Below are 27,650 nucleotides of genomic sequence, written 5' to 3' on the forward strand. Positions count from 1 at the left end.
CCCAGGAGGGAGGGGGTGGCCCCCACCCTCCCAGCCTAGGGTGCCAGAAAACCTTGCACCAGCCCTGAGAAATGAGCAGTGACTCACAAAACCTCCTACCCTACCAAAAATTTTGTTAGTCTTTAAGGTGCTATTGGAATCTTTCTCTTTTCTATTGTGTGTGTGAGATATTCTTCTGGCAGAGAACATCTATCGCTAAAAACTGACCCAGATGTTAGATAAAGAAATATATTTTTCAAATCTTTCTTGGATTTAAATTTATTCATTGTATTAATTTTTTTCTTGACCATTGTGATATAATAGGCACATTGCCCAGATTTGTTGTATTATTATTATAAAGTATTGTGATATGACCAGATCATGCCCTTTTTATACATTTGTTTTGTAGGGCATTCTTTTTTTTTAATTATTCCCCTCTATCTGTATGATGTTATAAAGCAACTTTCTATTCATTTCTGGACCCAAAGAATATTTTGAGAATGACGTTTTGTGTTTTCAAAGTAAATACTTCTAGAAAGTATTTTCTTGTGGATTCTTACAGTAATGTAATGAAACTGAGAACAGTGTCTCTAGAAATTATATTTTCTAGATAAATATAGGTAAATGCACTTAGTATCTTGGTTATCTTTTTATATGGAGTTCCTCTATATATCTAACTTATAAATGCATGATTTTTCACTATTATAATTGATTCAGTTAGTATTTTCTGAACTAATTCAGTTATTCCCCGTATCTTTTGTACAATGCTTGCAAAGGAGGAGCATGAGACTGAATCTATTGGTACAATGGTAAAGCAATGCTTTAAATTTTGCTTGAAGTCCTTTTAATATATGATATATGTTATTTATATTTATTTAGAATGAATACCCAATTGCAGGGAAGTGTAATTTTGGAAATATTCCTTTTAGGTTTGGGCAGCTGTAATAGAATCATTATGGTAACAGTGAGATTTCTTGAACACACATAAATAAATGCACTTTTTGCCTTCAATCTAAAAATCTTGTTGTATGAACTGCAAGCACTTCCACTGGGGCCTGGAGTGAAGAGTGGGTATGAGAGGGTTTACCTATGGGCCCCCTCCTTCAGAATATTTTTTTCTAAAGATTTTGGAAATGTGTGGATGGTTGACAATGGGGAAATTGGAAAGGGAGGTGAAACTACTAACCATGCAGTGTTTTTGGTTGTACAACACTGTTTTTGGATCCAAGCCTCTGTGTCCTTCAAAGTAACAAGTGTACCTTTTGTTTTTCTATCTATATCACTTATTTTGCCTCAAGCTGAAGGACCTGGTTGCTTTGGTTTGAGAACTGGGCAAACTGTTTCCTTAGTTGATGGCTAGGAACAAATGGACTCTAAAAAAATGTCTACAGCAACCCAAGAAAGCACCACAATTTCAAAAGTGCTTTCAGCAACAACCTTTGTAACGAGTTTTTTGGCTGCTGCCTCTAATCTATGGAACTTCTTCCCTAAGGAGTTATGTGACACTGGCAAGGCAGAAGAACTTACCCATGGGACTTTGTATGGGACCAGTGTCTTGTTTAAACTGGGATGCTATATGTGCAAAGTAGCTATGCATGCTTAGTTAACATACAGTGGTCAGGTGTTGCACTTGGTTTTTGCCAGTTTGTTAGTGGTACAAGTTGTCCAGTTGTTTGTTCTGAAAACAAGATGCATTTAGACAGAGTGTTCTAGTAATGCTGGATGGGATCTTAATCTGAAGCCCATTGTGTACCTCCTAGTTTTCCAACCAAGTTTAGCAAAAGTAATATCTTTTTAATAGGATGTGGGGTATACATTCTGAAAGGAAATCATTAGAGAGCGTAATGTGGGGTATGCTGCCTCATTAGCATCATTAGGGACACAAATTTGAACTATTTCTTCTATACATAAGGGTTTAGAGGAGACTGCTCATGCAGTACATGAAAATTTGATAGAGCAGTTTATTTACATTTCTGTGAATGTTGGGGGTAACATAAAGACCTTTTTGTACGAGGTACTACAAAATACGTACTTGAATGGAAATACCACTTACTAAAAGCCTACATGATATGACTTGAGCATATGAATTCTGATCCTGGTGCCATATACTGGGTCTGTCTTTTGATCCATTTAGCCCAATAGTATCAACTCCGACAAGCAGGTGGTTTTTCACACCATCTTGTATCTGACCCTTTGATGGACATGAACCTAGAACTTTCATTATTCAAAAGAGGCACTCTACTGTGGCTCCTCCTTTGCTATTTTTATAGCAGTACTACACTCTGTCTCTGCCAAAACCTTTCCCAATCATTCAGTAAACCACAAATGAGGTTGTTTGGTAGTGCTTTATAGAATTATTCTTGATAATAAACTAAAGTGTATCTGTTATCTGCATGTAAGCCCTAAAATTTAATTTTGTGGAAAAGAAGTTGATTGGCTTTTTTCTATAATGAAACATATATGAGCCTTACTCTTTTTTCTCCTAGACAAAATGAAAGGATATTATATTGTTCTGATAATAAATCTCTAGTAGAATTTCTTATGAATTGAGTTCCAGAGCATGCTAGATTTTCAATTTGAAACTGCTGTTTTCTTTTTGTTTTTCCATAGTATGTACTGGTTCTCTGCAATTCCATTGGTACTCCGTTGGATCCCAAATACATTGATATTGGTAAGCAGATATTCATAATTTTGTTGCTTTTTGTTTTCAGTTATAATGGCTGTTCAAAGTGCTATGTAATATGGCATAATAGACAGATTTCTAATTGTCAATCAGATGGCTCTTCTGCTTGTGATTTTGCTTACTCAAGAATTGAGGGGGGGTGATTAGCACCCATGTAGCTCTCCATGTCATATTCCAAACTGTTCATGAGGATCTCCCTATTCTCATCTTTCATCAGTTTACCATAGCCCTCAATGTAATAATGTTCTAATCATTAAACTGATTATTTAACAATTGTTGTAATACCTGTTTTTCAAACTAATCTTTGAAAGAAATTTGAGCAAATATATATGTAAATTCACATACTCATGTTACTTGGTTTTTGTCTGGTTTTCAAAGATGCAGTAGTACTTTCCTCATCTGATAGATTTTTTTGCTTAACAGTTTAATTTTACGTATACCCAGGGGTCGTTTTGTAGAAAAATAGGTGGTGGAGCTGATCCAGTGGAGCTCATCCAATTTTATGTATACCCAGAGGTCATTTTGTAGAAAAATAGGTGGTGGAGCTCATCCAGGGATTGTTATGCAGCTGCACCTAATATTCAATGGACAGGGTGGGAAGGAGGAGGTGGAACTGTCAGAAAGGTTGAGGAGCTGTGCTCCTGTGAGCTCCCGCTGAATCCGAGGCCTGTGTATACTCCATTTTTCTCCTCCATGGGGATTGAAAGTGGCTTACTGCATTTCCCCCTTCTCTAGTTTATCATTTAGCATGTGAGGGAAGCTGCTGTTCAAGTGCTTGTTGACATATCTGAGAGCCTTGATAGCCTGAGTCCTCTTGCTTGCTGAGTCTTCCTATCCATCAAAATGGAGTGTCACACTATACATGCAAAGGAGTATAAACACAGATCAAGTCTCTCCACCATACCATTCATTTCCTGCCTTGCATTCAGTGTGCCTAATCAAATTGTGTTTCTTATGTGGATTTTGTACTAGCACCATTGTTTGTTACTATGACCAAAACCCAAGTGATAGTGGCTTCAAAAGAAGCATTTTATATCTGGCAATATCGAGTCGCCAAGAAGCTGACAGCCATGGAGATTAACCAAGTTGCACGGACTAGAAAAGAAGGCAGAGAGAGGTTTGTTTTTTCTGGTTTTGAAATCCCTTTTCCTACGCAATATTATCTCTCCAACATTTGATTTATGAGCCAGAAGAGTTATTAAAGTAAATGATTTGAAATAGTACTTTGTGGAAAAGTCACAGAACTTTTGTCCTGACATCATTTCCATGTTGTCCCGTATAGCCAGTGAAACAAGTATTAATTTTTCCTCCTGGTTTCCCTTTTCAGGTGATGATGAATATGTCATTTGTAGTCAAAATTCTCAAAATGTTAACTTGTAGTTTTGTATAAACAGGTAGCAAGACTGTGGCTCACTTTGTAGTTTTTTCTCCACCCCCCCCCCAACTACTTTTTTTCTCCAGAAATTTTTACCTTTGCTTACATCCCTTGTAGGGGGGCAGACTGAATGTCCACCTGTCATTCAGCATATCAAATGCTGCTGCATTCCTAATTGAATTTCTATACCCTTTGTTTGCTACCTTTTGTAAATTGGCTGAAATTGCCACTCACATGCTACTTACTGCAGCCTGTTCTCTGTTTAATAAATCTAGGTCTTTCATACTGCATCTCTTCCCTGTTTTTCCAGTACTCTTTTCTTTTTACAACACATAAAGAACAAATTCGTTTTGGGATTAACAATTGGAGTTTAGCACTGCCTTGCACTGATAATTTCTTGTACAACAGAATTCTTGTCCCTTTTCCAATGAGGTGGATATTTGGATTCCCTCTCCCCCCACCCAATTTTGTGTGTGAATTTGCTTTTTTATTCATGTGCTTTTCTTTAGAATTTGCCATGTAGATGACACTTCTTCTGGAGCAGCAGATGGAATACTTGACTATACTAAAGCTCTTCAAGTAAGCTACAATTTTAACAAGTACTACATTATACCAGTCTTTTGATGAAAAACTTAAGAGTTTCTAGTTCAAAAGTGCATGTGGCCCTATTTGTTGATTTTTAAAATAAATTATTCATTTGAATAACTTAAGAACAACTTACTAAATCTGACTCGTTTTGCTCTTATTTCTGAAAATAAATTCTGACTTCAGGGATTTAACTAATGTGAATTATCTGGTTTCAGGGAACTAAGGATCCAATTTGCGCAATAACAGCTTCTGATAAGACACTTATTATTGTGAGTACCAAGCCGGCAATATGTAACTTGCTTAAGATTGGTGGAAGGCTGGTGCTGAGGAGTTAATGTCAATAAGCATCTATTCTAGGCATTTGCCACTGTTCCCAAGACCAAGGAGAGCAACTGAGTGAGCAGCAAGTGGCACAGAACAATAGCCAGTGCCCTACTCTGGATGGTGATCCAGTTCTTTGGTGATACCATCCATTTACTCTCCAGGTGCCCCCCCCCCCCACGGCTGATCAGGAAGTTGAAGACTGCCCTGGAGATGACACTACAGTACAACTTTGTGCTTCTTCAAGCATAGTTAGTGGCAGCAGATCTAAAAGGAGTTCACTTTGACATTGCAGAGGTCTCTAGGACAACGTTCCATTTCCTGTGAGAGGGATACTGGAGGTAGCAGAGCACGGCTCCTTCATGGTCCTTTTAATCCTGCCAGCGCCAATGGAGCTTGAAGGAGAGACAGTTCAGTTAGAAGAAGATAAAAATTATGATTCATCAGCACAGAGGCACAAGTGATGGAGGAAACCGAAAGAGAAAAGCACTTATTCCTTTAAAATCAATTTGTAAATCTTAAACATTTTTTTCTGAATGATATTAATTCCAATGTTTGCTTAATTAGCTATACTCTTTCCTTCCCAAATGTGTTCTGGTTGTCCTCTATCCAGGAATTATTAGCATCATTGAATATATTCAGAAAGATTAATAAGAGATTTCTGTTAGGAAGATACTGCCTCAGTGAGCAGAAGCTGTATTTTTTCTAGGCACGGGAATCTGGCACCATTCAGAGATATAGTCTTCCCAATGTTGGCTTCATTCAGACGTATGCCCTAAACTGTTGGCCCTATCAGTTGTCTTTGAATTGCAACTCCAGGTAAGAAAGAAATTTGGTTGTTAGATAACTTATCAATTTTGCTAAACTGTGCCAGATTCAAGGTGGTAAGGCAAAGAGCTTCCCTGTGCTACTTTCTATAGGCTCAGTTTAAGTTGTGCTGCAGCCTGCACAAAGTAGCTGAACATGCCTCGGCAGTGCAGCAGTGCAATATCTGCAAGAGCTACAGACCTTTGGCTTGCAAAGTAAGCATGCACAGCAATTTTCTATGGATTGCAGTTATGTTTCAGTTCCTGTGCTCCTTGCTGGCCATCATTGTGGAATCAAACATTGTCACATCAAAGATCTATCAGATGTCACTCATTTAAAGGAAGCACCCAACCACACAAGTGCAAACAGGAATTGAACTTCAGGCAATGCCATACTTTATATGGATTGGTCAATTTAATATCCCCCAATGACCATGCCTCTGGGGGATAGTGCCTTTTCTCCAGTAGATGAGATGATTTGGTTCTTGGAGTAGGTGAAAACAGCCACCAGCTGCAGCAACCAAGTGGCTGCACTGCAAGCACAAAGCTTCTCTGGATGGTACTATGCTTGGGATGAGCTTCGCCAGGGAACAATTAGGTGATCTGACCACCAGGTAATTAATTGAAGTTGAAAAAAAGTATGTTTTCCTGGCAAGCATGTTTACAGTGCAGTTCTCAGCATGCCTAGTTGTGGTATGGTTTAAATGAGATGCTGAGTCCAAACACAGAAGCTCTTTGCCTTGCCAGCATCACATTTATATCAGGCCCATTGCAGTTACAGTTCATTAAAAAAATATCCTGAAAGGCAGCCATTGCTTGCAGATTACAGGCTGTATTGGAGAGAAAAAGGCTTTTAATATGGCATTTCACAGTTTACTCAAACTTTAGTAAAATGACTAAGATTTTTTTGCAGTCCATAGTTAATGGAATAGATTCTCTAGCTTCCTGTTTTTATAATTAAAATGATGGCTCTTTCCATTGGTTCAGGGATGATTCATTTTTTGCATTTAGTTCTTACATGTCCATTACATCACTTCTGACCCAGGTCAGCTAATCTGAGTCTTCTGTATTTATTTCCACACATTGAATTCCTGGTATACATGGAAAGTCTAGCTTCAGAGCAGCAGGAGCCATCAGAATTGCTCTACTTGTGCTGAGTTAAAGCCCCCATAGAAGCCCTGTGTGGAAGACATTTGTGGACTCAGAGGCAAGGGAGGGAGCAAGGGTGAGGGAAAAGTGCCACAACACAAATCAGTTTTGGGGAAAATTCAGCCACAGCTTTGATTGAATACAACCACAGGAGCATTGGTGCAGCATGGGGACAGATCCTGCATTGGGTGACCAGCCTGCCTGTCCCTATGTGACTGGCCCTAGATCACTCCACAAGTTTCCCTGGCAGACTGGGAATCTGAACCTGTATCTCCCAGACTGCACATTACTCAACATTGTGTGGTTTTCCAAACTTGCTTTTATTGGAAGGCTGTTGGGGGCAAGTGGACCTTTGTAAGGAAGGCTTGGTGGGTGGGGGCTAAAGAAATACTGTTCCCTTTTTTCTTTCCTCTGACTTTTCCCCAACTCTGTTTTTAGTCGTCTTGCTATCATAGACCTCTCAGGCGTACTGATGTTTTTTGACTTGGATACACGAGTAACGGACAGTAAAGGACAGCATGTAGTAGGTGAACAACTCAAACTGGAACGCAAAGATGTTTGGGATATGAAATGGGCAAAAGATAACCCCGACTTATTTGCCATGATGGAGAAAACAAGAATGTATGTGTTCAGAAACCTGGATCCTGAGGTAAAGCAATAAGCAATTACAGCCATTATTTTAGTCAGAGGTGGAAAGTGTGTTGCCATCCTCCCTCCATTTCATCTTCCCCCTCTCCATCACTGACAACAGGGAAGAAATAAAGTAGTGGGAAATGCTTTCATTTTGGGAATGTATATAATTTTGCATATGTGTATCCTTGCTTGTCTTTACCTGTCTCTGTTCAGACAAGTAACTAAGTAGAATTTAGTCCCTGCTTATCAGAGACTTACAGCCTAAATGGGTGATCAGTTCATCAATTTAAAGCTTTAAGGAGTTTAACAGTGCAATCATAAGCAGAGTTACACTTTTCTAAGCTCTAGAAAGATGTAAGACTACATAGGGATGCACTGTTAATTGTGGGCTGCAGCAGGAGAGAGGAGGGAGGAAAGTTAACATTCAGCTAATTGAAGTGAGTTCTGCTAGCAGACATTTTAGTTGAGATCCAACCCAATTAGATTCTTTTAAGAATACCTAATTTGTGAATAAATGACTGCTAAAATCATTACAGCCATTAAGGAAGTAAACTCTTTTTTGCATATAGATTTCATTGTAATCACAAAATATTTACCAAGAAGTATTTTTTGGAAAACACAACTAAGACATGAGGATCAGATCCAAAGGGGAGCCAGTTTGGTGTAGTGGTTAAGTGTGCGGACTCTTATCTGGGAGAACCAGGTTTGATTCCCTACTCCTCCACTTGCAGCTGCTGGAATGGCCTTGGGTCAGCCATAGCTCTGGCAGAGGTTGTCCTTGAAAGGGTAGCTGCTGTGAGAGCCCTCTCAGCCCCACCCACCTCACATGGTGTCTGTTGTGGGGGAGGAAGGTAAAGGAGATTGTGAGCCGCTCTGAGATTCTTCAGAGTGGAGGGTGGGATATAAATCCAATATCTTCATCTTCTTCGTTTTATACCCTTAATATAAGCTTTTTAGGCCTTCTCTTCCCACTAATGGTCCTAATGCCTCCTGAACAGTTGTTCCTGAGGGACTTTCCAGAGTGGCAATCTGTACACCACACAGGACTGCAGGGGGAAGGACCAGTCAGCACAGATATTGCACAGGGGCACACATTTCTGCTCTCATGGAATTCTTTTGATCCTGTCATTCATTGGAAGATATAGAAGAACCCTGATGCCATCATATGATATTTTAAAAAATTTGAATATCACATTGATAAGGTTTTTTTTACTAATCATATATGACATATATTTTAAGGAACCTATTCAAACATCTGGATACATTTGCAACTTTGAAGATTTGGAAATTAAATCTGTTTTATTGGATGAAATATTGAAGGTAAACAGATTTTTACCCTCCTTCTAAGAATATACCATCTGTGTAGTTTGCACCACAGTGCAGATATGCTTCTGAAAAGGAATGTACAGTAGCTAGAATGATGTTTGCATATTTTATAGAACCCTGAACATCCTAATAAGGACTTCATCATTAATTTTGAGATTCGATCACTTCGAGACAGTCGAGCGTTGATTGAAGAAGTAGGGATTGAAGAGTCTTCTCAGTTCATAGAAGATAACCCACATCCAAGGCTATGGTAAAATTCCCATCTTTTCTGGCTTCATGTACTTCCATGGATCACAATTGTATACAGTTTTCCTGGGTTAATTAACAAATTCTATTAGCTTTGAATCAATAGAGATTGCATAGAAGAATAGTTTCAGCTTAATGGTGACATTATTCAATAGTAATTTAAAGCGCTGCCACCAAAATGCTCTGCTTATGAAAGTTTAATTAAATATTTGATGGAAGAACGTGTGTAAGAATCTGTGCTCATAAAACCAGTCAGAGGACCATACATCCAATACATTTTCAAATATTTTTTTGAAATAATTCTAGAACTCTATTTATTTAGTTTATATCCCACTTTTTTTTCCCCAGCAGGGACCCCAAGTTGCTTACAGCATTCTCCCCTTCACCATTCTTATGTATTTGACACGGGTGTGTCATTTTCATTTAATCTGAAAGTGCTCAGAGCTATGAAACTGCCATTAAGATTAGGGACATTGGGAAGTGCCCCAGTTTCACTCTACAAAAACATCTCTGTCTCAGACCAAAAATGATGAGTCTTTTGCTCTAGTATGCATCTCTCATTTAGTATGCATCTGTCATTGTTTGAATGGAACACTACTCTACAAAGGAAAAGCTCTGCACATATAGAAACCTGGTATATCAGCAACCCCCAAGAAACACTAACGTTTATGTCAGTCTTCATTCTCAACCGGTCTGTGTTCAGTGGTTTACTAACAGGAAGTAGTATCTTGTCCACTGTGAATATAGCTGGCCCCTTCTACACAGTTCAGTGTTCAAAGTTTCTGCCACCCTTCCCTGAAATTGTTGCTACCTAACTCATCACCCACTGTGCACTCTTTTAGCAGTGTTACCTTAGAGCCCTTGGCTTAGAACTCACTCCTGGACTCCCCAGCTCTCAGTTTCTTGGCTTTTTAATGTCAGTGCCTGGGTCTTCCCCTTCTCCCCACAAGTGTTGCACAACTCTTCTGGTCTCTGGTCTGAAATTTTCCTCCCAGCTAAACAGATTTTTCATTTCAAAAGCTAAATTATTCCTATTACTGACACATTTCCTCTGAATAGTTATCAGTTTTAGCCCAGTATATTTCAGTTCTGATGTCACAGTGATGTAGCTGAGCTTTTTTCAGGACATCCAATGGCATCCATATTAAGAGAACAAAACTAAGACATGCTTGCAAGCCCTAAAAAATGGGGCTAAACTAACCATGCTGTTTTGTATTTGAGGTTGTTTGAGCTCAATGTAACTGCCTTTTGTAAGATCTGTATTATGATGATATAGGCGTTTGCTGGCTGAAGCAGCTCTTCAGAAGCTAGATCTCCAGACTGCAGAGCAAGCATTTGTGCGCTACAAAGATTACCAAGGTATTAAGTTTGTGAAGCGCCTTGGCAACCTGAAGAGTGAATCCATGAAGCAGGCTGAAGTGGCAGCTTATTTTGGCAGATTCGAAGAAGCTGAAAGGATGTATTTGGACATGGACCGAAGGTAACGGGCACATGACACACTTGGATGGATGGAAATAGGGCTTTTTCTGTAGCAGAAACTCCTTTGCATATTAGGTCACACATCCCTGATGTAGCCAGTCCTCCAAGTAGGCCCTGTTAAGAAGAGCCCTGTAAGCTCTTGGAGGATTGGCTACATCAGAGATGTGTGGTCTAATATGCAAAGGAGTTCCAAACTGCTACAAAAAAAGCCCTGGATAGAAATATCACCCAACTGTGCAGTGGCATGATTGACAATGAAGGGAACTGTTCATCTTGATTATGTAGATTGAGGAGTGCGAGCACCAGATGAAACAAACTTCTTGTATTCCATGTATGTTGTTGGTAAAGAACAGCAAAAAGTCCATCAGGCAAAGGAGCTGGAAAAGACCAACAGATTTAAATGTGGAAGAAGCAAGGTGGACTATAGGCAAACTTATTTATAGTTGTGATGCTTTTCATTCATCTAGAACTGCAAAGCACATGAGGGAGACTCTTATTACAGTTCTGATGAAGCCCCTTACATGTGTAGTCCAGAGCAAATCTCACTGAGCTCATTCAGACTTACAACCTAGTAAGGATTGGACTCTTAATGGACCCTTAGTGGCTTTGCGCTTGAGATGCATTTAAACCAGGAACTTCTGGGCTCAAAGCTCAGCCTATCACCCACTTTGCTGCCCTCAGTCTCCAAACTTTTTACCTCTGGACAGACTTTAGGACATGTGAAGATGTGACCTTTTTGCATTTGCTAAAATTGTACACATTAACATTTTCAGAGATCTTGCAATTAGCTTACGGATAAAACTTGGAGATGGGTTTCGAGTGCTGCAGCTTTTGAAAACTGGCTCAGGACATGCAGATGACAGCCTTCTGGAGCAAGCCCATAATGCAATTGGAGACTACTTTGCCGATAGACAGAAATGGTACGGTCAAAGCTGGAGGTCTTAAACGGCTGTAGCTGCCTCCTTGTCCACACCTTGTTCAATTTTTTTCTTATCTATAGAATGGAGAGTGAAGGTTAATGTTGTTTCATATTAAGTTCAATTAATAATTTTGAAGCTTTATTACTTTATTTTGCAGAATCACAAAGAATTCTTCTTCACTAACTGAATCATTCGATTTATCCAACTATTTCCACCTGTTGTTTAATGCAAAATAAATCTTTTCAAAATAAATGATGTTACATGTTGTGTTGCAGCACTTGTGCATAAATTAACTGTCTTCCAGTTATATGCATTTGAAGACACTAGAGCTTTAACAAAACAGTCACATTAACGGATTGACAGAGGTCTTGCGGGTCATTCTTTCCTCTTTAGGGCAAATGCAGTTCAATATTATGTCCAAGGAAGAAACCAGGAACGTTTGGCTGAATGTTACTATATGTTAGAAGACTATCAAGGGCTAGAGGACTTGGCCAATTCTCTTCCAGAAAACAACAAGTTGCTTTCTGTAAGTATAAAAAACTGCTTGCCAATGATCACCCTAAGTGTGGCTTTACTAAAAAATAACCTTTTTTTCATCTTGGCTAATACCAAACAATGCTGTTTCCAGGTTTTGGGAGGCCCTGGGCAGAAAGTGTCCAGGGGGGCCCCTTCATGCTTCCCTTTCAACCCACCTAGCTATGTGTCCCCCCACCTCACTCTGCATCCTTCCCCTGTTCACAAGCCTTCCAGCACAGTGCATGCTCACAGCTGCCTGCACTACATTAATGCCGTTTCCTCCCCCAAACACTGGCTGGTGTGTTTAGCTGGTAGTGCTGCTGCTGCTGTGGTCACCAGAAGTACCCCCACTGGGAAGATAGAAGCACATGTGGTGGAATGCTTGAAAGGAAATGGGCAGGTGGCAGGAGAGGTAAATGGGTATGAAGTAGGGTTGCCAATCCTCAGGTGAAGGCAGGGGATCCCCCAGTGTGGAGGCCCTCCCCCTGCTTCAGGGTCATCAGAAAGCAGGGGGGAGGGAGGGAAATGTCTGCTGGGCACTTCATTATTCCCTATGGAGAATTGATCCATGGGTATTTGGGGCTCTGAGGGGGCTGTATTTTGAGGCAGAGGCACCAAATTTTCAACGTAGCATCTGGTACCTCTTTTCAAAATACCCTCCATATTTCAAAAAGATTGGATCAGGCATCTAATTCTATGAGCCCACAAAGAAGGTGCCCCTATCCTTCATTATTTCTAATCAAGGGGAGGCATTTAAAAGGTGTCTCCGTTCTTGAGGACTGGAAGGTAGCAAATGTCACCCCCATCTTTAAAAAGGGTTCCAGAGGAGATCCGGGAAATTACAAGCCAGTCAGTCTGACTTCAATACCGGGAAAGTTGGTAGAAACCATTATCAAGGACAGAATGAGTAGGCACATTGATGAACTCGGGTTATTGAGGAAGACTCAGCATGGGTTCTGTAAGGGAAGATCTTGCCTCACTAACCTGTTACATTTCTTTGAGGGGGTGAACAAACATGTGGACAAAGGAGACCCGATAGATGTTGTTTACCTTGACTTCCAGAAAGCTTTTGATAAAGTTCCTCATCAAAGGCTCCTTAGAAAGCTTGAGAGTCATGGAGTAAAAGGACAGGTCCTCTTGTGGAACAAAAGCTGGCTGAGTAATAGGAAGCAGTGAGTGAGTATAAATGGGCAGTCTTCGCAGTGGAGGACAGTAAGCAGTGGGGTGCCGCAGGGCTCGGTACTGGGTCCCATGCTCTAAATTGTTCATAAATGATTTAGAGTTGGGAGTGAGCAGTGAAATGGCCAAGTTTGCGGATGACACTAAATTGTTCAGGGTGGTGAGAACCAGAGAGGATTGTGAGGAACTCCAAAGGGATCTGTTGAGGCTGGGTGAGTGGGCATCAACGTGGAAGATGCGGTTCAATGTGGCCAAGCGCAAAGTAATGCACATTGGGGCCAAGAATCCCAGCTACAAATACAAGTTGATGGGGTGTGAACTGGCAGAGACTGACCAAGAGAGAGATCTTGGGGTCATGGTAGATAACTCACTGAAAATGTCAAGACAGTGTGCGTTTGCAATAAAAAAGGCCAACGCCATGCTGGGAATTATTAGGAAGGGAATTGAAAACAAATCAGCCAGTATCATAATGCCCCTGTATAAATCGATGGTGCAATCTCATTTGGAGTACTGTGTACAATTCTGGTCGCTGCACCTCAAAAAGGATATGATAGCATTGGAGAAAGTCCAGAAAAGAGCAACTAGAATGATTAAAGGGCTGGAACACTTTCCCTATGAAGAAAGGTTGAAACGCTTGGGACTCTTTAGCTTGGAGAAACGTCGACTGTGGGGTGACATGATAGAGGTTTACAAGATAAAGCATGGGGTGGAGAAAGTAGAGAAAGAAGTACTTTCTCCCTTTCTCACAATACAAGAACTCGCGGGCATTCGATGAAATTGCTGAGCAGACAGGTTAAAATGGATAAAAGGAAGTACTTCTTCATCCAAAGGGTGATTAACATGTGGAATTCACTGCCACAGGAGGTGATGGCGGCCACAAGCATAGCCACCTTCAAGAGGGGTTTAGATAAAAATATGGAGCAGAGGTCCATCAGTGGCTATTAGCCACAGTGTGTATATGTGTGTGTGTGTGTGTATATATATATATAATTTTTTTGGCCACTGTGTGACACAGAGTGTTGGACTGGATGGGCCATTGGCCTGATCTAACATGGCTTCTCTTATCTTCTTATGTGTATGGTCCCTTAAAATGTGATAGCCAGAACTCCCTTTGGAGTTCAGTCATGCTTGTCACAACTTTGCTTCTGGCTCCACCCCCAGCATCCCCAGATATTTATTGACTTGGACCTGGCAACCCTAGTTACCAACAGTGGGCCTTCCGGAAGTCCCAGGCCCTGACAGCTGCCTCACCTCAGGGTATTCTGATCTTGCTATGGAACATATGCCAAAGTAATTTTTGTTTAGTATTCAAGTTTCTAAGAGGTAGATTTGTGTGGGTAGCTGTGTTGGTCTGAAGCACCAGAACAAAGTTTGAGTCTAGTGGTACCCTTAAGACCCAAAAAGTTTAATTCTGGGTATTAGCTTGCACACAACTGCTTAATTATACCAAGCATTTATTGGTCTTAAAGGTGCCACTGGACTCAATCTTAATTAAGTTTCTAAAAGATTTTGTTTTTATCTTGATACTGCAAATGACAAAATGGAGAAGTCTACTTTTATAGAATTTATTATTTTTTTCTTGCAGGATATAGCCCATAAATTTGTTACAGTTGGCATGTGTGAACAAGCTGTAACAGCCTTTCTCAAATGTAACAGACCAAAGGAAGCAGTAGATTGCTGTGTACATCTCAATCAGGTATAAATATAAGCCCAGCGCAGATGGGACATTAACTGTATGTAATCATCATGGCTCCACTCAATATCACTTTTTCTGGAAAGCTGGTATTTAATAACTTACAGTTTAATAATCTAGGGATTCCTGCTGATCAGCTGCTTACACTCTCTTCTGCTATGAGTACTGAATAACTTTTGTTTTTATCTGTAAAGCTAGTGTTTTTAAAGTCTTTGCCCAAAATACAAAATTGGCATTCACTATTTTGTTGGCATTCACCATTTTGTAAATGCAAGTGCTGCAGAGCACAGTCATCATGAAGGCTGGCTACCATTCCTCATAAACTTATATTTGATGGTAAATTTTAGTTAGCCTTTGCATACTGTGTGAAGTGGCCATGAGAGCTTTATACAGCCTGTTGCTCAATGTTGCTATACATTTATAAATGTTAAAAATTATGAATAGTGTCTTCAGTGTTAAATGATACAAAGTGCCTGAATGGTATTTTGGAGGACTGGAAAGTAATATGGAGTTGGAGTCTTAAAGGGAAGAGAATGTTCAGAAGTGGGCCCCTATTTTTTGTACATTCTGTTAATTCTGTTACTGTTATGTAACATACCAAAAGGGGCAACATGCTGACTGATATGTATTTCTGATACAGGGACCTCAGTCCCAATTACAGAGACACAAGCATTAGATTGTGTTGCTAAGTGGCAATTATATCTTTATTCCATACAGGGAAGACAGAGCTTGCTTGCTGTCAGAGCTACTACTAGTTTAAAGCCCTTGTATCTCCATGAACCCAAAATGTTCCTAGGAGTTTGTATATAGCTCAGTGGCCTTAAGGGCTTCTAGTGCAGTGCCATCCTTAAATAACATGGACTGCTACCAGGGTATGGGAGGATGACTTGCCAGGCATGAGTATTGGATCCCAGCATACTACCCCAAAATGGGATGTACTTGTGGGCTTTGAAACCTTGACCCATGCAGCTCTCAAGCTTTGACTCTGATGCAAATGCCTGAAACAAACAAATATGAATTTCATCAACAAGGCACTTAAGTTCCAGTCTTCTGTCCCTTGGTATACGTTCAGATTTGTATGTAATATTAATGATTGCTGCCTTTTTTCCTAGTGGAGGAAAGCTGTTGAGCTGGCTAAGCAACACAATATGAAAGAGATTGGTTCCCTGCTAGCTAGATACGCATCTCATTTATTGGAAAAGAACAAACCACTTGATGCTGTCAAACTCTATTATAAAGCCAACTATTTCTTTGATGCTGCTAAGCTCATGTTCAAGGTATTGTTGTTGTTTGTTTCTTATTGTTTATTGTATGGATTTTGCAGGGCACAGATGTAATAAAAACAATAGAACAAATCAACAAAGCTTTTCTTTTTGTTAGCACCAACAACCAAATCTGTCTGTCAGAAGCAACCCCCGATTTAGAAGTTAAAACCACAGGTAAATAGTGTATATGTCACCTAGTGCCCGAATGATGACAATGAAAATTCCAAGCAAAGTTGAGTAGGGAGTGAATAGCATAAGCAGGGCAGCACTGCAGCAAAAGTCCCAGTCTCAGGCATCCAGCTGGTTAATCTCTAAAGGCTTTAGGCCATGGAAAGGGCCTCAGCAGATGAGTTAGCTTAATGGAGATGTACCTGGCCCTTAAGGTCCCCATCTCAGACTCTTGTATGAGCAGAGCTCTGCTGACAACAGAAGGGAGTGATTTCACCTCCTCCTTCCTCACTGCAGCTTCCTAACCCATCTGACTGTTACTCCACATGGGTCATGAAACTTGGGGAATAAACTTTTCCGAAGTCAGAAATGGCTGTTAGAGAGGGGAGAGCTGGGAAGATCAAGGAACCTTTTCACACAAGTCCTTCTGTTGGATCCAGTCCCATTTTGTGGCAAAAATAGCCTAGCTGATATACCAGTTGAAAATGCACTTTGAGCAACAGATACCAGCTCAGGATGCAGTTGCTAGGTTGAATCCAAACACGCTCCCAAGCCACCAGCCTCATCTGTAAGGAGGAGAGTATTCCTCATTCAGAACAACAGAAACTTCATTGTACTGGACACAGTGTGGGATGACTGGGATACTTATGAAAAATGTATAGGAATTCTACAGTACATTTGTTAATACATAAAGCTTAGAAGTATTCCTAGTTTTATTTTCTGCAGTAGCGCATCTTCAGGTCGGGGGATAAATGTATGCATTTCTCAGAACATGACTTTTGTGCAACAAAGCCCTTTATAGTCAGATTAGGGTTTCCGTGCACATAGGTTTGTGTGCATTTTTTATTAACAGCAGTTCCCTTGAAGGACCTTACAAGTTGTATCCAACCTTTCATTGCTATTTTTCAAGTTTGACCTTTTCCTGGGGAGATAATTAATTGCAAGATTAACTCACATGTAATATAAATGCACTTTTTGTTGCTTTTCTTTTATGACTGTTCAGTCTGTCAGCCCTGAACGGCAAAAAGAAAAATAAAGCTTGTACTTTGTAGCAATGTAATTTTAAAAATGTTTATCCTTAAAAGATTGCTGATGATGAAGCTAAAAAGAGGACAAAACCATTGCGAGTTAAAAAGCTGTATGTCATGTCAGCTTTACTTGTTGAACAGTATCATGAACAAATGAAAAATGCACAGAGGGGAAAAATTAAAGGAAAGACTTCAGAGGTACAGTATTGAAATGTTTGCTCATTTCCCTGACATAAAGGCAAGGCTTACCTTTACAAGATACATTAAAATGTACTATACAAACGGTGATAGCCTATATTTCATCCTCATAACTTCTCCCTAGAACTTGTTGTTTAGAATCCTACAACTGCAGACCCACAAGAAACCCATGGGAAAGTTCCTTCTGCTGCCAGGAAGGAAACTATAGACTTAGAACAACCAGGAGAGTCATGCACTGAAAACCATTGAAAACCTTCTCAGCTCAAACTGCTGGCACTCTGACCTCCAAGACCATTTGGTAACACCAGAGAAGAGGGAAGAAAGAGGAGTCTTCTGGGAGATGGGGGCTGTGCACCAGTAGTGTTTGGGCTTGGAGTGATCTTGTGGCTGCTTGGGATCCCTCGTAACCTAAAGACTGCCATGTTAAGCACTCATATCCTGCCCCCCCCCCACAGCCATCCCTTTCTTTCTTCCTGGTAGCAAGGAGGAGGAGCTGGTGGGGAGGCAAGTGAAGTGGAGGGAGGAGAGGGCAGCAGCAACAGCCCAAACACTGCCAATGTTCAACACCCACCTTCCGCAGCCAGCTTTTTCATTTACCTCCTGGTAGTCCTCTCCTACTTTTTGCCAATGCAGCTCAGATGCTGCTTGGCAGCTCTAAAGATGACAAGTGAGGTCTTGCAATGTAACATCACAATATCTCTTTTTTTAAGGTCTGGGATTTTTAAATCCCCTCTTCCCTTTCTTCCTCAATTTTTATATTTTTCTGCAGAACGGGGTTCTTCCAGGTTTCCAGAAAGATCCCTCCTGTCTGGCCCTATTGTGCAGATTTTTTTGATTCACATTCTAGTGCAATTGGTCAGAATTAGATATATTGATTTAGGAAATAGTTTTCCTGGGTGTTGAATGTAGAAATACATTGAAGAGCCTTGGGCAGGAGCACATGTACGCACACAGACACTCTTCCTCCATTCACAACTCTTCAGAATTCATATAGAACATTTGTTTATGTGTATCTCATTTAGAATCCTAATTAGCTGGGGGAAAGGTCAAGATTTTGCATCTTAAGCCCCTTGCTAGCACTTGAATGTGCAGTGTTGCATCCCCACACTGTTAATGACATAAGCAGGGAAGATTATCTGTATATTAGAGCCCCACATCCAAGCAAACGTATTCAATTTTAGAATATATATATTGTCCAGCAAGTAAACATTTGGAATTGATTTGCTTGCATTTGTAAACTTTTCCCAAAGTGTGTACTTCGTGGCCATACAAGTGACTTTGTAGCTGGAAAAATCATATCTTGACTTGTAACTCCAATATACGAAATTCATATATTGGAGAAGCTGTTTTAAGTTTCTTAATGAAGAAAAGAGACAAAGTTACTCAGAACATAGAAAAAAGGCTTTGATTCAGGCTTCTCTTTACTGTATTTCTGTTTTCAGGCTACTTCGGCATTAGCTGGTTTGCTTGAGGAAGATGTTCTTTCTTCAGACAGTCGTTTGATTGATAATGCTTGGCGAGGAGCTGAGGCATACCATTTTTTTATTCTTGCCCAAAGACAGCTCTATGAAGGCTACGTAGATACAGCCATGAAGACTGGTAGGCTTAGTTCTTGTTGCTGTTGTCTGTTTTGACTTCAAGTTCATCGTCCATGTATCCAAACAGCTCAGGTTACAGTTTTCACCTAAGTTCAGTACTTGTGTCTTACACAAATTATTCAGTTTATCTGAGTTTCTCCAAGAAGATTCTCAAGGGAAATCTGGCCATGATCCCAAACCTCTACTGTAGGGCTCAAATGTGAACATGGAAGCTTACAGGGTTCTCTTCTGTATGACACGGACAGCTCTCTGCATAACAGGAAACCCATGGAAGCCCCCAATGTCCATCAGATATCTTACTTTGGGATAAGCATGTGTGAATGGACATTGCCCATTTTATCAGAGATGATAAAACTATGCTAGCCTTTCAGCCATGCACCAGTCTGTGATTTGGTGTGTGTGTAAGAGCTCTAGTGTGCACAGAAACTCCTTCAAAGATTTTTTTCTGATTCACATTGATGGGGGGAAATATACATGCCCTTCTTTTTGCTTGCACTAAGCTGCTTCTGTTAATTTGGATTCTGGTGATTAGGTGCAAGGCATTTTTAACTGATCAAAACAGAACCTGCATTTCACTCAGATTAATCTGGCTTCCGGTCATGCTCATCCAGTGGTCCCACTAACAACAAGTCTTTATTGGCATAAAACAGATTTAGCAGTACAAATAACAATGTAAGTAATATAAAATCCTGGAAAATAGAGTACGCAGGGGAGCTAACGTACATAAAATGAGTAAAATATGTGTAATTTCAAGTCCCACTAGTGGTCCCACTAGTACTCTGGCAGCAACATACTGCAATAGCATCACAGTAGTTGAGATCCTGTGCGTTCCCAACAGCAAAGTTAGCAGCAAAATAGTATTACTTTAAACAAAGGGTAAAAAAGGTCCCCTGTGCAAGCACCAGTCGTTTCAGACTCTAGGGTGATGTTGCTTTCACAATGTTTTCACAGCAGACTTTTTACGGGGTGGTTTGCCATTGCCTTCCCCAGTCATCTACACTTTCCCCCCAGCAAGCTGGGTACTCATTTTACCAACTTCGGAAGGATGGAAGTCTGAGTCAACCTCGAGCCGGCTACCTGAAAACCCAGTTTCCGCCGGGGATTGAACTCAGGTCGTGAGCAGGACTGCAGTACTGCAGCTTTAACACTGCACCACGGTGCTCTTACTTTAAACAAAACAGCATCGCAATAGTGAGGACTCACTGCATCCATAGCAACACAATTAACATGAGCTAAACCATACATTGCACACCAGTAGTGCCTCATCTCACAACAGACATACATGGAAGGAACCAATCTGGCACACCTGTGGCAGAATGCTTCCCTAATGCATCTCACTCACCACACATACCATGCACAACCCATGGCCACAGAACTCCTCAGAACACACCATTACGTGCAAAGCCTGCATGAGCCCTGCAACTACAGACTTAGCATTGAACACCCTGGCAGCACAAATGCAGACAGCCTTCAGTCAACCACCCTTCTGACACCAGGACCACTAGGACAAACCTGACCATCATAGCAAACAGCCAGTTCCATAGTGTGCTTGGTAGGAAGGATGCATGTCTGGACCATTGGGTTCCACATGAGAGCCACTGTGCAGTTGCAAGGAGAAGAGAACTACAGCACCAAACAGAGGAAGACCTCCTTGGAGTTCCTTGTCAGGAAAGAGTATTAATCCAAGGAATGGTGGTCTGGGCCCTACAACCAAGAAATAGTGATCACTATAGAATAAAAAGTCTGCCATGAAAACATTGGGCGTTTTCGCACTCACCTTCAGCCGGCGCGACCCCCCTCTTCACCGCGCAGGATCTGCGCAGATTTCGCACTAAACGCCGCGGAGCAGCCGGAAGAGCCGGAAACTCGCGGCGCAAACGGAAACTGCTTTTTGGCGGTTTCCGTTTGCGCCGCAAAAGCGCTGGGAGTTTCCGGCTCTTCCGGCTGCTCCGCGGCGTTTAGTGCGAAATCCGCGCAGATCCTACGCGGTGAAGAGGGGGGTCGCGCCGGCTGAAGGTGAGTGCGAAAACGCCCATTGTGAAAGCGATGTCATCCCAGAGTCAAAAATGACTGGTGCTTGCACAGGGGACTACCTTTACCTTTTATATATATATGGAATTAACAACTTTTGGCTGCAATAGTGATGTCATGCCTCCCATTCAAGTCACAGGAGCAAGTCACAGGAGCAGATAGAGGGAAAGCATATCGTGGAAACATTTGGGATCCTCACGCAGATAGGACAAGCAGTCTGCCCAAGTGATCCACGATATTGATTGTGGCAGTACAGTCAAGGGCTTGGTTTGATCCTAGATACCGGAAGTGCAGGAGGAGGCAATGGGCATGGCTTGTTTCCATCGTTGCCTCTCAGACCCGTGCTGCTGCTGTCCAGGTTCAAGGCAAGCCCGTGGGGTACTAGCAGTGCCATTGGGGCTTGATTTGCTTCCAGTTGGTTGGTGCCATAGGAGGAGTTGATGGGCATAGCCTATTACTACCTCCAAAGCCTGTGCCATCACTTTCCGGCTCCAAGTCAAGACACTGACGTGCTAGCAGAGCAGCTGGTAGGTCAGCTTGTTCCCAGCTGCTGGTGATTCAGCTTTAATCGTGCCTTCCCCCTGCAATGAGATCAGGAGAGAGGCTGGAAAATAAATAGCTCTTCCTGGGCTCAGCACAGGGTCTGGCAAAACCTTTTGCACACCCTTGCTGGACTCTGCGCTGAGCCCAGAAGCAGCTGTCAGAAACAGGAGGCAGCAGACCCATCAGGGAGCTTTAGTAATTGGTGGCTGACTGCAGCGTAATTAGCAGCACTCAGCAGGCACCAGCCTCTGTGCTGTCATAGCTACATAGGCAGAGGTGAGGAACAATCATTTTTAGCTTGCCAGTGGTTTCAGGGTTTTAACTTACACCATCTCTTTTGCTTGGTGGTGTAGTGGTTAAGAGTGGCAGACTCTAGTCTGGATAACTGGATTTGATTCCCCACTCCTCCACTACATGAAGCCTGCTGGGTGACCTTGGGCTAGTCACAGTTTTCTCAGAACTCTCTCAACCCCAGCTACCTCACAAGGTGCCTGTTGCAGGGAGAAGACAATGTGATTGTAAGCAGCTTTGAGACTCCTTCAGGTAGAGAAAAGTGGGGTATAAAAACCAACTCTTCTTCCTCCTCCTCCTCCGCCAGTTTGGTATAGTGCTTCAATGCACAGACTCTTATCTGGGAGAACCGGGTTTGATTCCCCACTCTTCCACTTACAGCTGCTGGAATGGCCTTGGGTCAGCCATAGCTCTCATAAGAGTTGTCCTTGAAAGGGCAGCTGCTATAAGAGCTCTCTCAGCCCCACCCACCTCACAGGGTGTCTTTTGGTGTGTGTGTGGGGGGGGAAGGTAAAGGAGATTGTGACTGCTCTAAGACTCTGAGATTCAGAGTATAGGGTGGGATATAAACGCAGTTTCTTCTTCCTCCTCTTCTTCCTTTTCCTCCTCCTCCTTGGAGTACTCTTGTTCTGTTGCTGGGGCTGGTACCGGCCACAGGAGAACCCAGGATTCCGACTGAGCCACATTCCTTCTTTGCCTTGAGGCTGTTCATGCTTAACTGTCACGCTGGTGGGACTGCTTCAGTAATGTGATTCTGCTCCTGTAAGGCTGAAGCTGCACTAACATAGATCCGCAATGCCTGAATATATTGAGGGCACCCAAAAGGTTTAGTTGGTCAAACCTGTTGTTAGTATCCTGTTCTCCTCTAGCTAGTATAAATCAGGAAAAAGATGACACTGTTAATGTAGAATATTTGCATGTTATAACCATGTTGTTCTCTGTTTTACAGCGCTTCATCTGCGGGATTATGAAGATGTTATTCCTGCAGTAGAGATTTACTCTCTGTTGGCTCTCTGTGCATGTGCCAATAGAGCCTTTGGTACCTGCTCAAAAGCTTTTGTGAAACTTGAGTCTTTAGAAACACTTAGTCCAGAACAAAGGGAGCAGTATGAAGACCTTGCCCTGCAGATATTCGCTAAACATTGTCCTAAAGGTAGCAAGAAATCAGACTTGGATAGTCTTCTGGAAGAGTAAGCCTGCTGCTTTTATTCTTGCAGTAACTGTGATAGAATCTTATGATGCATCTATTTGCCAAAGTGCTGCTAATAATACTGTTGTGCACTGTTAATAACAAGATGATGTTATTTACCTCCCTGCCATAAAAACTTCTACTGCCCATTTCTACACAGTAATAATGCAATCCTAAGCAGATCCTTCTTAGCCCATGGGCATAGAAAAGTATAACTCTGCTTAGGGTTGTACTGTAAACCTCTGTTAAAGGGACAGATCATTTTTCTCCAGGCCTGTTGACAACTGGACTCTCAATTGAAATTACCCATTTGAGTAAAACTACCTGTTATGTTTTCCTTAATGACAAGACCGCCCTCATGTAGATGCCTTTTTAATAATAATTGTTTTTCTCCCTCGTGCCCAACAGGGGAGAAGGAAAGCTTCCCACCTGCGTTGCTACAGGAAGGCCCATCACAGAGTATCAGTTCTGGATGTGCAGCGTCTGCAAGCACTGTGTGCAGGCCCAAGAAATCAGCAATTACAACTTCTGCCCTCTCTGCCACAGTTCAGTGTCCTGATCAGAGGGAAATGTGAATGCCCCTATTGGTATGCACAGCCAGTGCAAGTTCAGAAATGTTTAGAAGCCCTATTAAGACAAGTACAGGGAGGAATAAACTCAGAAGTGAGTTATGTCTCATCCCAGCCTATAAAAAACTGAACTAATTTGAATCCTTTCTCTGAAACAGCCTCAAGCTGGCAGGCTACTCTCTAAGTGTAAATTAGGTACAGGATTTAAACAAAGTGAATAATTGCCTTGTTTTCTCTGTCCTTTTGAAGGCCATCATCCTTAGTATACTAATACTAATGTTAAAATGGCATCCTTGCCAAAAAAAAAAAAAGTTGGGATCCTGCCACTCTGGCCAGCTAATCCTCCAACACAAGGAGTCCTTCTCTAGTAAAAAAAAGGAGGAGGATCCCTTGGTCCAGAGGAAGGTTCTGTATTTAACTAACCAGAGTGGTAGAATCCAGTCCATTTTCTCTTTGGCCACTTTATGCAGGAAGGAAAACAGCCCAACTACGTTGCATAAAATAATTATGCTGATATCGCTTTCTAAGCACAGTTACTGAAATGTGTTACTTAGACCAAAGGTCCAAAAAAACGAGGAAGACATTGTTGATCCACACACAGTGTCTGAGTTGTGTGTCAAGCTGTTTCAAAACAGCTGACATCTTATTGATGTACTTTTTTGTCAGAGACGAGTGAAGTGCCTATTTAAGTGTTTTGAAAGGTTTCTTCTCAGTTCTTGGAGAGGAAAACCATGCATGCAGGACCCATTTGCTTGTGCAGTTCCCTATCCAGTGGGGATGTACACTTGTAATCCTGACTCTGCATTTATAATGGTGCTTGTTGGATCTGAATAAGAGGTCCTCTCTCTTGCGTTTGTCAGTTTTTATGTTATCTACCATTAACTACTAAATAAACATTTGGTAGGCTCCGTGGTCCAAGTGAACATTCTCAGTTCTTTTGCAATGGAGAGACATAATACCAGCTCCAGCACCCACAAAGAATTCTGGAAAATAAGCTAGATGTTAACCATTGAATTACAACAGTGTAACTTGGGAGACCATGGGTTTGCACATGTATAAGTTCTCTGTCTAAAGCAGACAGTTTTAAAAAGGACCATATTTCCTTTGTAAGTGGATAATGAAATGTATGTATACAGAAGTTGATCTCTGAATGTCATTAGAGGTGTGATTTGTTAATCTTTAGATAAATATGGCCATTGTTAAAGAAATAAATCAATATTTTGCTTATTGACTCTAGTTACGTGCTGCTTTTCTACAAGAAGATAGCTTGTGAAGAACAAGTCAAATGTACACAGTGGGTTGGATCCTATGAACCACCAATACAAGGCATTTGTGGAGGTAGATAAGCCTTGTCCTCTCCTTCCCCGAAAAACTGGTGCAAGGTCTGAGAGCCTTTGTGGATGAAGGACTGCAGGAAAGAGAAGTGGAATCAGGCACACAAAAAAAATCACCCCCCACACAAACTAGAACAGAGAAGAGCCGTTTCTAAGAAAAATGCATATATTGCACACATACATGTGGAGTAGGGAAAACGCATAAATGTGGCAAAAGATAAGGAAAAGCTATATATACAGAGAATAAAGGAGGGGCAATAATTACAAAAGGAATGCAGATGAAGACCTATAGCCAAGGAGAAACAGAAGGAAATAAGCCATCTGCAGGTAGAAATCCATGTCCAATTTAAGAGAGAAGCAATCTTGAAATCAGATGAGAGATATGAATGTGATAGGAGAAAAGGAAACTGAGTGAAATGTTGATGTATCTGTGTCCAGTAAAGTGTCAAACAAGATGTGGTGACATCATCATGGCTGCCACAAGGATGATGACACCATTTTAATGTCATTTTAAAATATGGTGTGGCAGGCTGAAACCCTCTTATCATTTCCCCCCATGAATGCATGTCATCAAGTGCCAAAATGGCTGCGCCCCCAGAATGACACAGGCACTTGAAAAGGCACTGAGGGGGGGGGGCAAGAGTACTGCACTGGGGCCCCATCAGGATTGAGCCCAGCAACTAATAACAGCTCAAAATAGGGTGAAAATGTGTGTGAGGGGGAAAAATCACAAAAAAACTAATGCAAACTAGCAGAACAGGCCTCTGAATAAGCCCTATTCCTTTTTGGTGGATGTGGAAGAAAGCAGACTATATTGAGGCACTTCAGGATAAGTTCATCTTTGCAACTCCAGAGGAGAAATACTAAAAAAAAAAAAAATCACATAAAGTAGCCAGCAGATTCTTGATCTTTTAGTAATATGTGTGAAGAATCAATGATCACTTAACGCTATGTGTGGTATATGCCACTGATAGGGCTACCAAGCCCCTAGGATTAAATGGCAATTCCAACAGGCTGTTGCAACCAGTGCGATTACCACTTTGGAGATGAAATCATTGATATTTGTTCCATCTTATCCACATTAATGGCAAGAGCTCCAAATGCTCCTGAAGTTTCCCCTTGTAATGTTGACATGGATACCTTTCAACTGTCACAACCTAAGGATGTTGATGAGATACTTCAAGATATAAAATCTACCTCTTATCAATATATAGCCCTCATCCAATTTGTATTCTGCTAGGGGAGGATTTGCAAAAGTCTGAATGCCTGTAGGGCAGACTTATTTAGAGAAGAATGAAATCTATGAAGAACTGTTAGACAAATGGCCTTGTTGACATGCCTCCTCTATGCTGCCAAATCCGAAACAGTGCAAGTTAATCACCAATGACATCAGATCATCTGTGCAAATGAAGATGAGACTGTTTAATGAGCCAAGTACAAGCCTGTGGCTTGAGAGCAATGTCCCGAAAATAACTTATGTACAGAAATCCCTGCTAAGAGAAACTGGAAGTGGGCAACAAACTGAACTTGTCAAGTGAATTTAGGTGCAGTGATGCATGTAGGCTTTCCAAAAGGGACAATCAGACACCAAGATTAAAAAGTAGTTCCCTTGGAACACTTTTAACAATCAGTGATTTCTAAGAAAAATAGTTACTCTTCTAGTGCTTCTTTCCCCCTCCCTTGTGTACGGTGTTTCTAGGAACAGAGCTTATTCTGCATAATTTAATCACTTGTACTTTCTGCCATGGCCACATATCTTTCAGTTCTTTTTATTTCTGAGCAGAACCAAAAGTAACTGATTAAACTCATTTTGGCCAGTAACTTCGAATCTACTTCCTCTTAGAACACTGAAGCAAACAAGTAAACATTACACAATGGCAGTTGAATCTACTAGGAGATTCTTTCCTCTTGCTTACAAATTAATCACAAATTATTGTTTCCTCTTACAAATTACTGAATGAAATATGCTGAATCTCCAGCACCCTCTCTTTTCCTAATCCAAAGCCCCTTCTTTACACAAAAAAAGAGTAATTTCAAACTGTGTACTGAAGATTAAGCTTGCCAATGACATACTACTGAAGGTCACTCAATGCTGTCTGTTATGCTTACAAATTCAGGTAGCTTTTAATGTGAGTGTTTTGACTTAGCCAGAAAAGATCCTATCAAATGGATACAGTAACCTTCTGGCACAATTATTTATTGTTTGTTTGGTTCTAGCCTGCCCAACCCCACAAGCAGGCTCAGGGCATGTTACATCAATACACAAATAACACAATGACCAGTTAAAAAAATAAATAATTAAAAAGTAATCTCAATTTATCCAAATAGACTACTGTTGATGACATCAAAATTCATCTGTAATTAAGATTGAGGGGGTGCGGGCAGATGAAGCAACTCAAGATGAAAGTAACACAGATGGAACAGCACAGAGCAGGGGAAGTTCCCATCCTTCTCCCTGGACCAAATGCCAAGGCATGTTGAAAAAATAGTGATAACACAGAGAAGACTCTCGATAAGTCACTGAGTCCATCTCTTACTGTTAC

General features: G+C 41.2%; 1 protein-coding gene across 2 annotated transcripts in view; it reads left to right on the forward strand.

Annotated features, from left to right (window-relative positions):
- WDR35 (WD repeat domain 35) overlaps positions 1-25,000 on the forward strand; it is a 41,600-nt gene extending 16,600 nt beyond the window's left edge. The window contains exons 11-28 of one of the 2 annotated variants that reach the window (XM_060233557.1): positions 756-788; positions 2,590-2,650; positions 3,635-3,779; positions 4,547-4,616; positions 4,841-4,894; positions 5,656-5,765; positions 7,340-7,550; positions 8,774-8,854; positions 8,974-9,110; positions 10,383-10,586; positions 11,359-11,505; positions 11,899-12,031; positions 14,786-14,896; positions 16,006-16,170; positions 17,412-17,552; positions 18,995-19,151; positions 22,965-23,205; positions 23,613-25,000. In XM_060233557.1, coding sequence (XP_060089540.1) covers positions 756-788; positions 2,590-2,650; positions 3,635-3,779; positions 4,547-4,616; positions 4,841-4,894; positions 5,656-5,765; positions 7,340-7,550; positions 8,774-8,854; positions 8,974-9,110; positions 10,383-10,586; positions 11,359-11,505; positions 11,899-12,031; positions 14,786-14,896; positions 16,006-16,170; positions 17,412-17,552; positions 18,995-19,151; positions 22,965-23,205; positions 23,613-23,763 — 2,352 coding nt within the window. In that variant the 3' untranslated portion in view covers positions 23,764-25,000. The remainder of the gene's footprint in view (positions 1-755; positions 789-2,589; positions 2,651-3,634; positions 3,780-4,546; positions 4,617-4,840; positions 4,895-5,655; positions 5,766-7,339; positions 7,551-8,773; positions 8,855-8,973; positions 9,111-10,382; positions 10,587-11,358; positions 11,506-11,898; positions 12,032-14,785; positions 14,897-16,005; positions 16,171-17,411; positions 17,553-18,994; positions 19,152-22,964; positions 23,206-23,612) is intronic. The other variant, XM_060233565.1, reaches the window with a different exon arrangement.
- The last annotated feature ends 2,650 nt before the right edge of the window (positions 25,001-27,650 follow it).

Source organism: Heteronotia binoei, chromosome 1 (assembly GCF_032191835.1).
Source record: "Heteronotia binoei isolate CCM8104 ecotype False Entrance Well chromosome 1, APGP_CSIRO_Hbin_v1, whole genome shotgun sequence".
In the NCBI taxonomy this organism is placed as follows: Eukaryota; Metazoa; Chordata; class Lepidosauria; order Squamata; family Gekkonidae; genus Heteronotia; species Heteronotia binoei.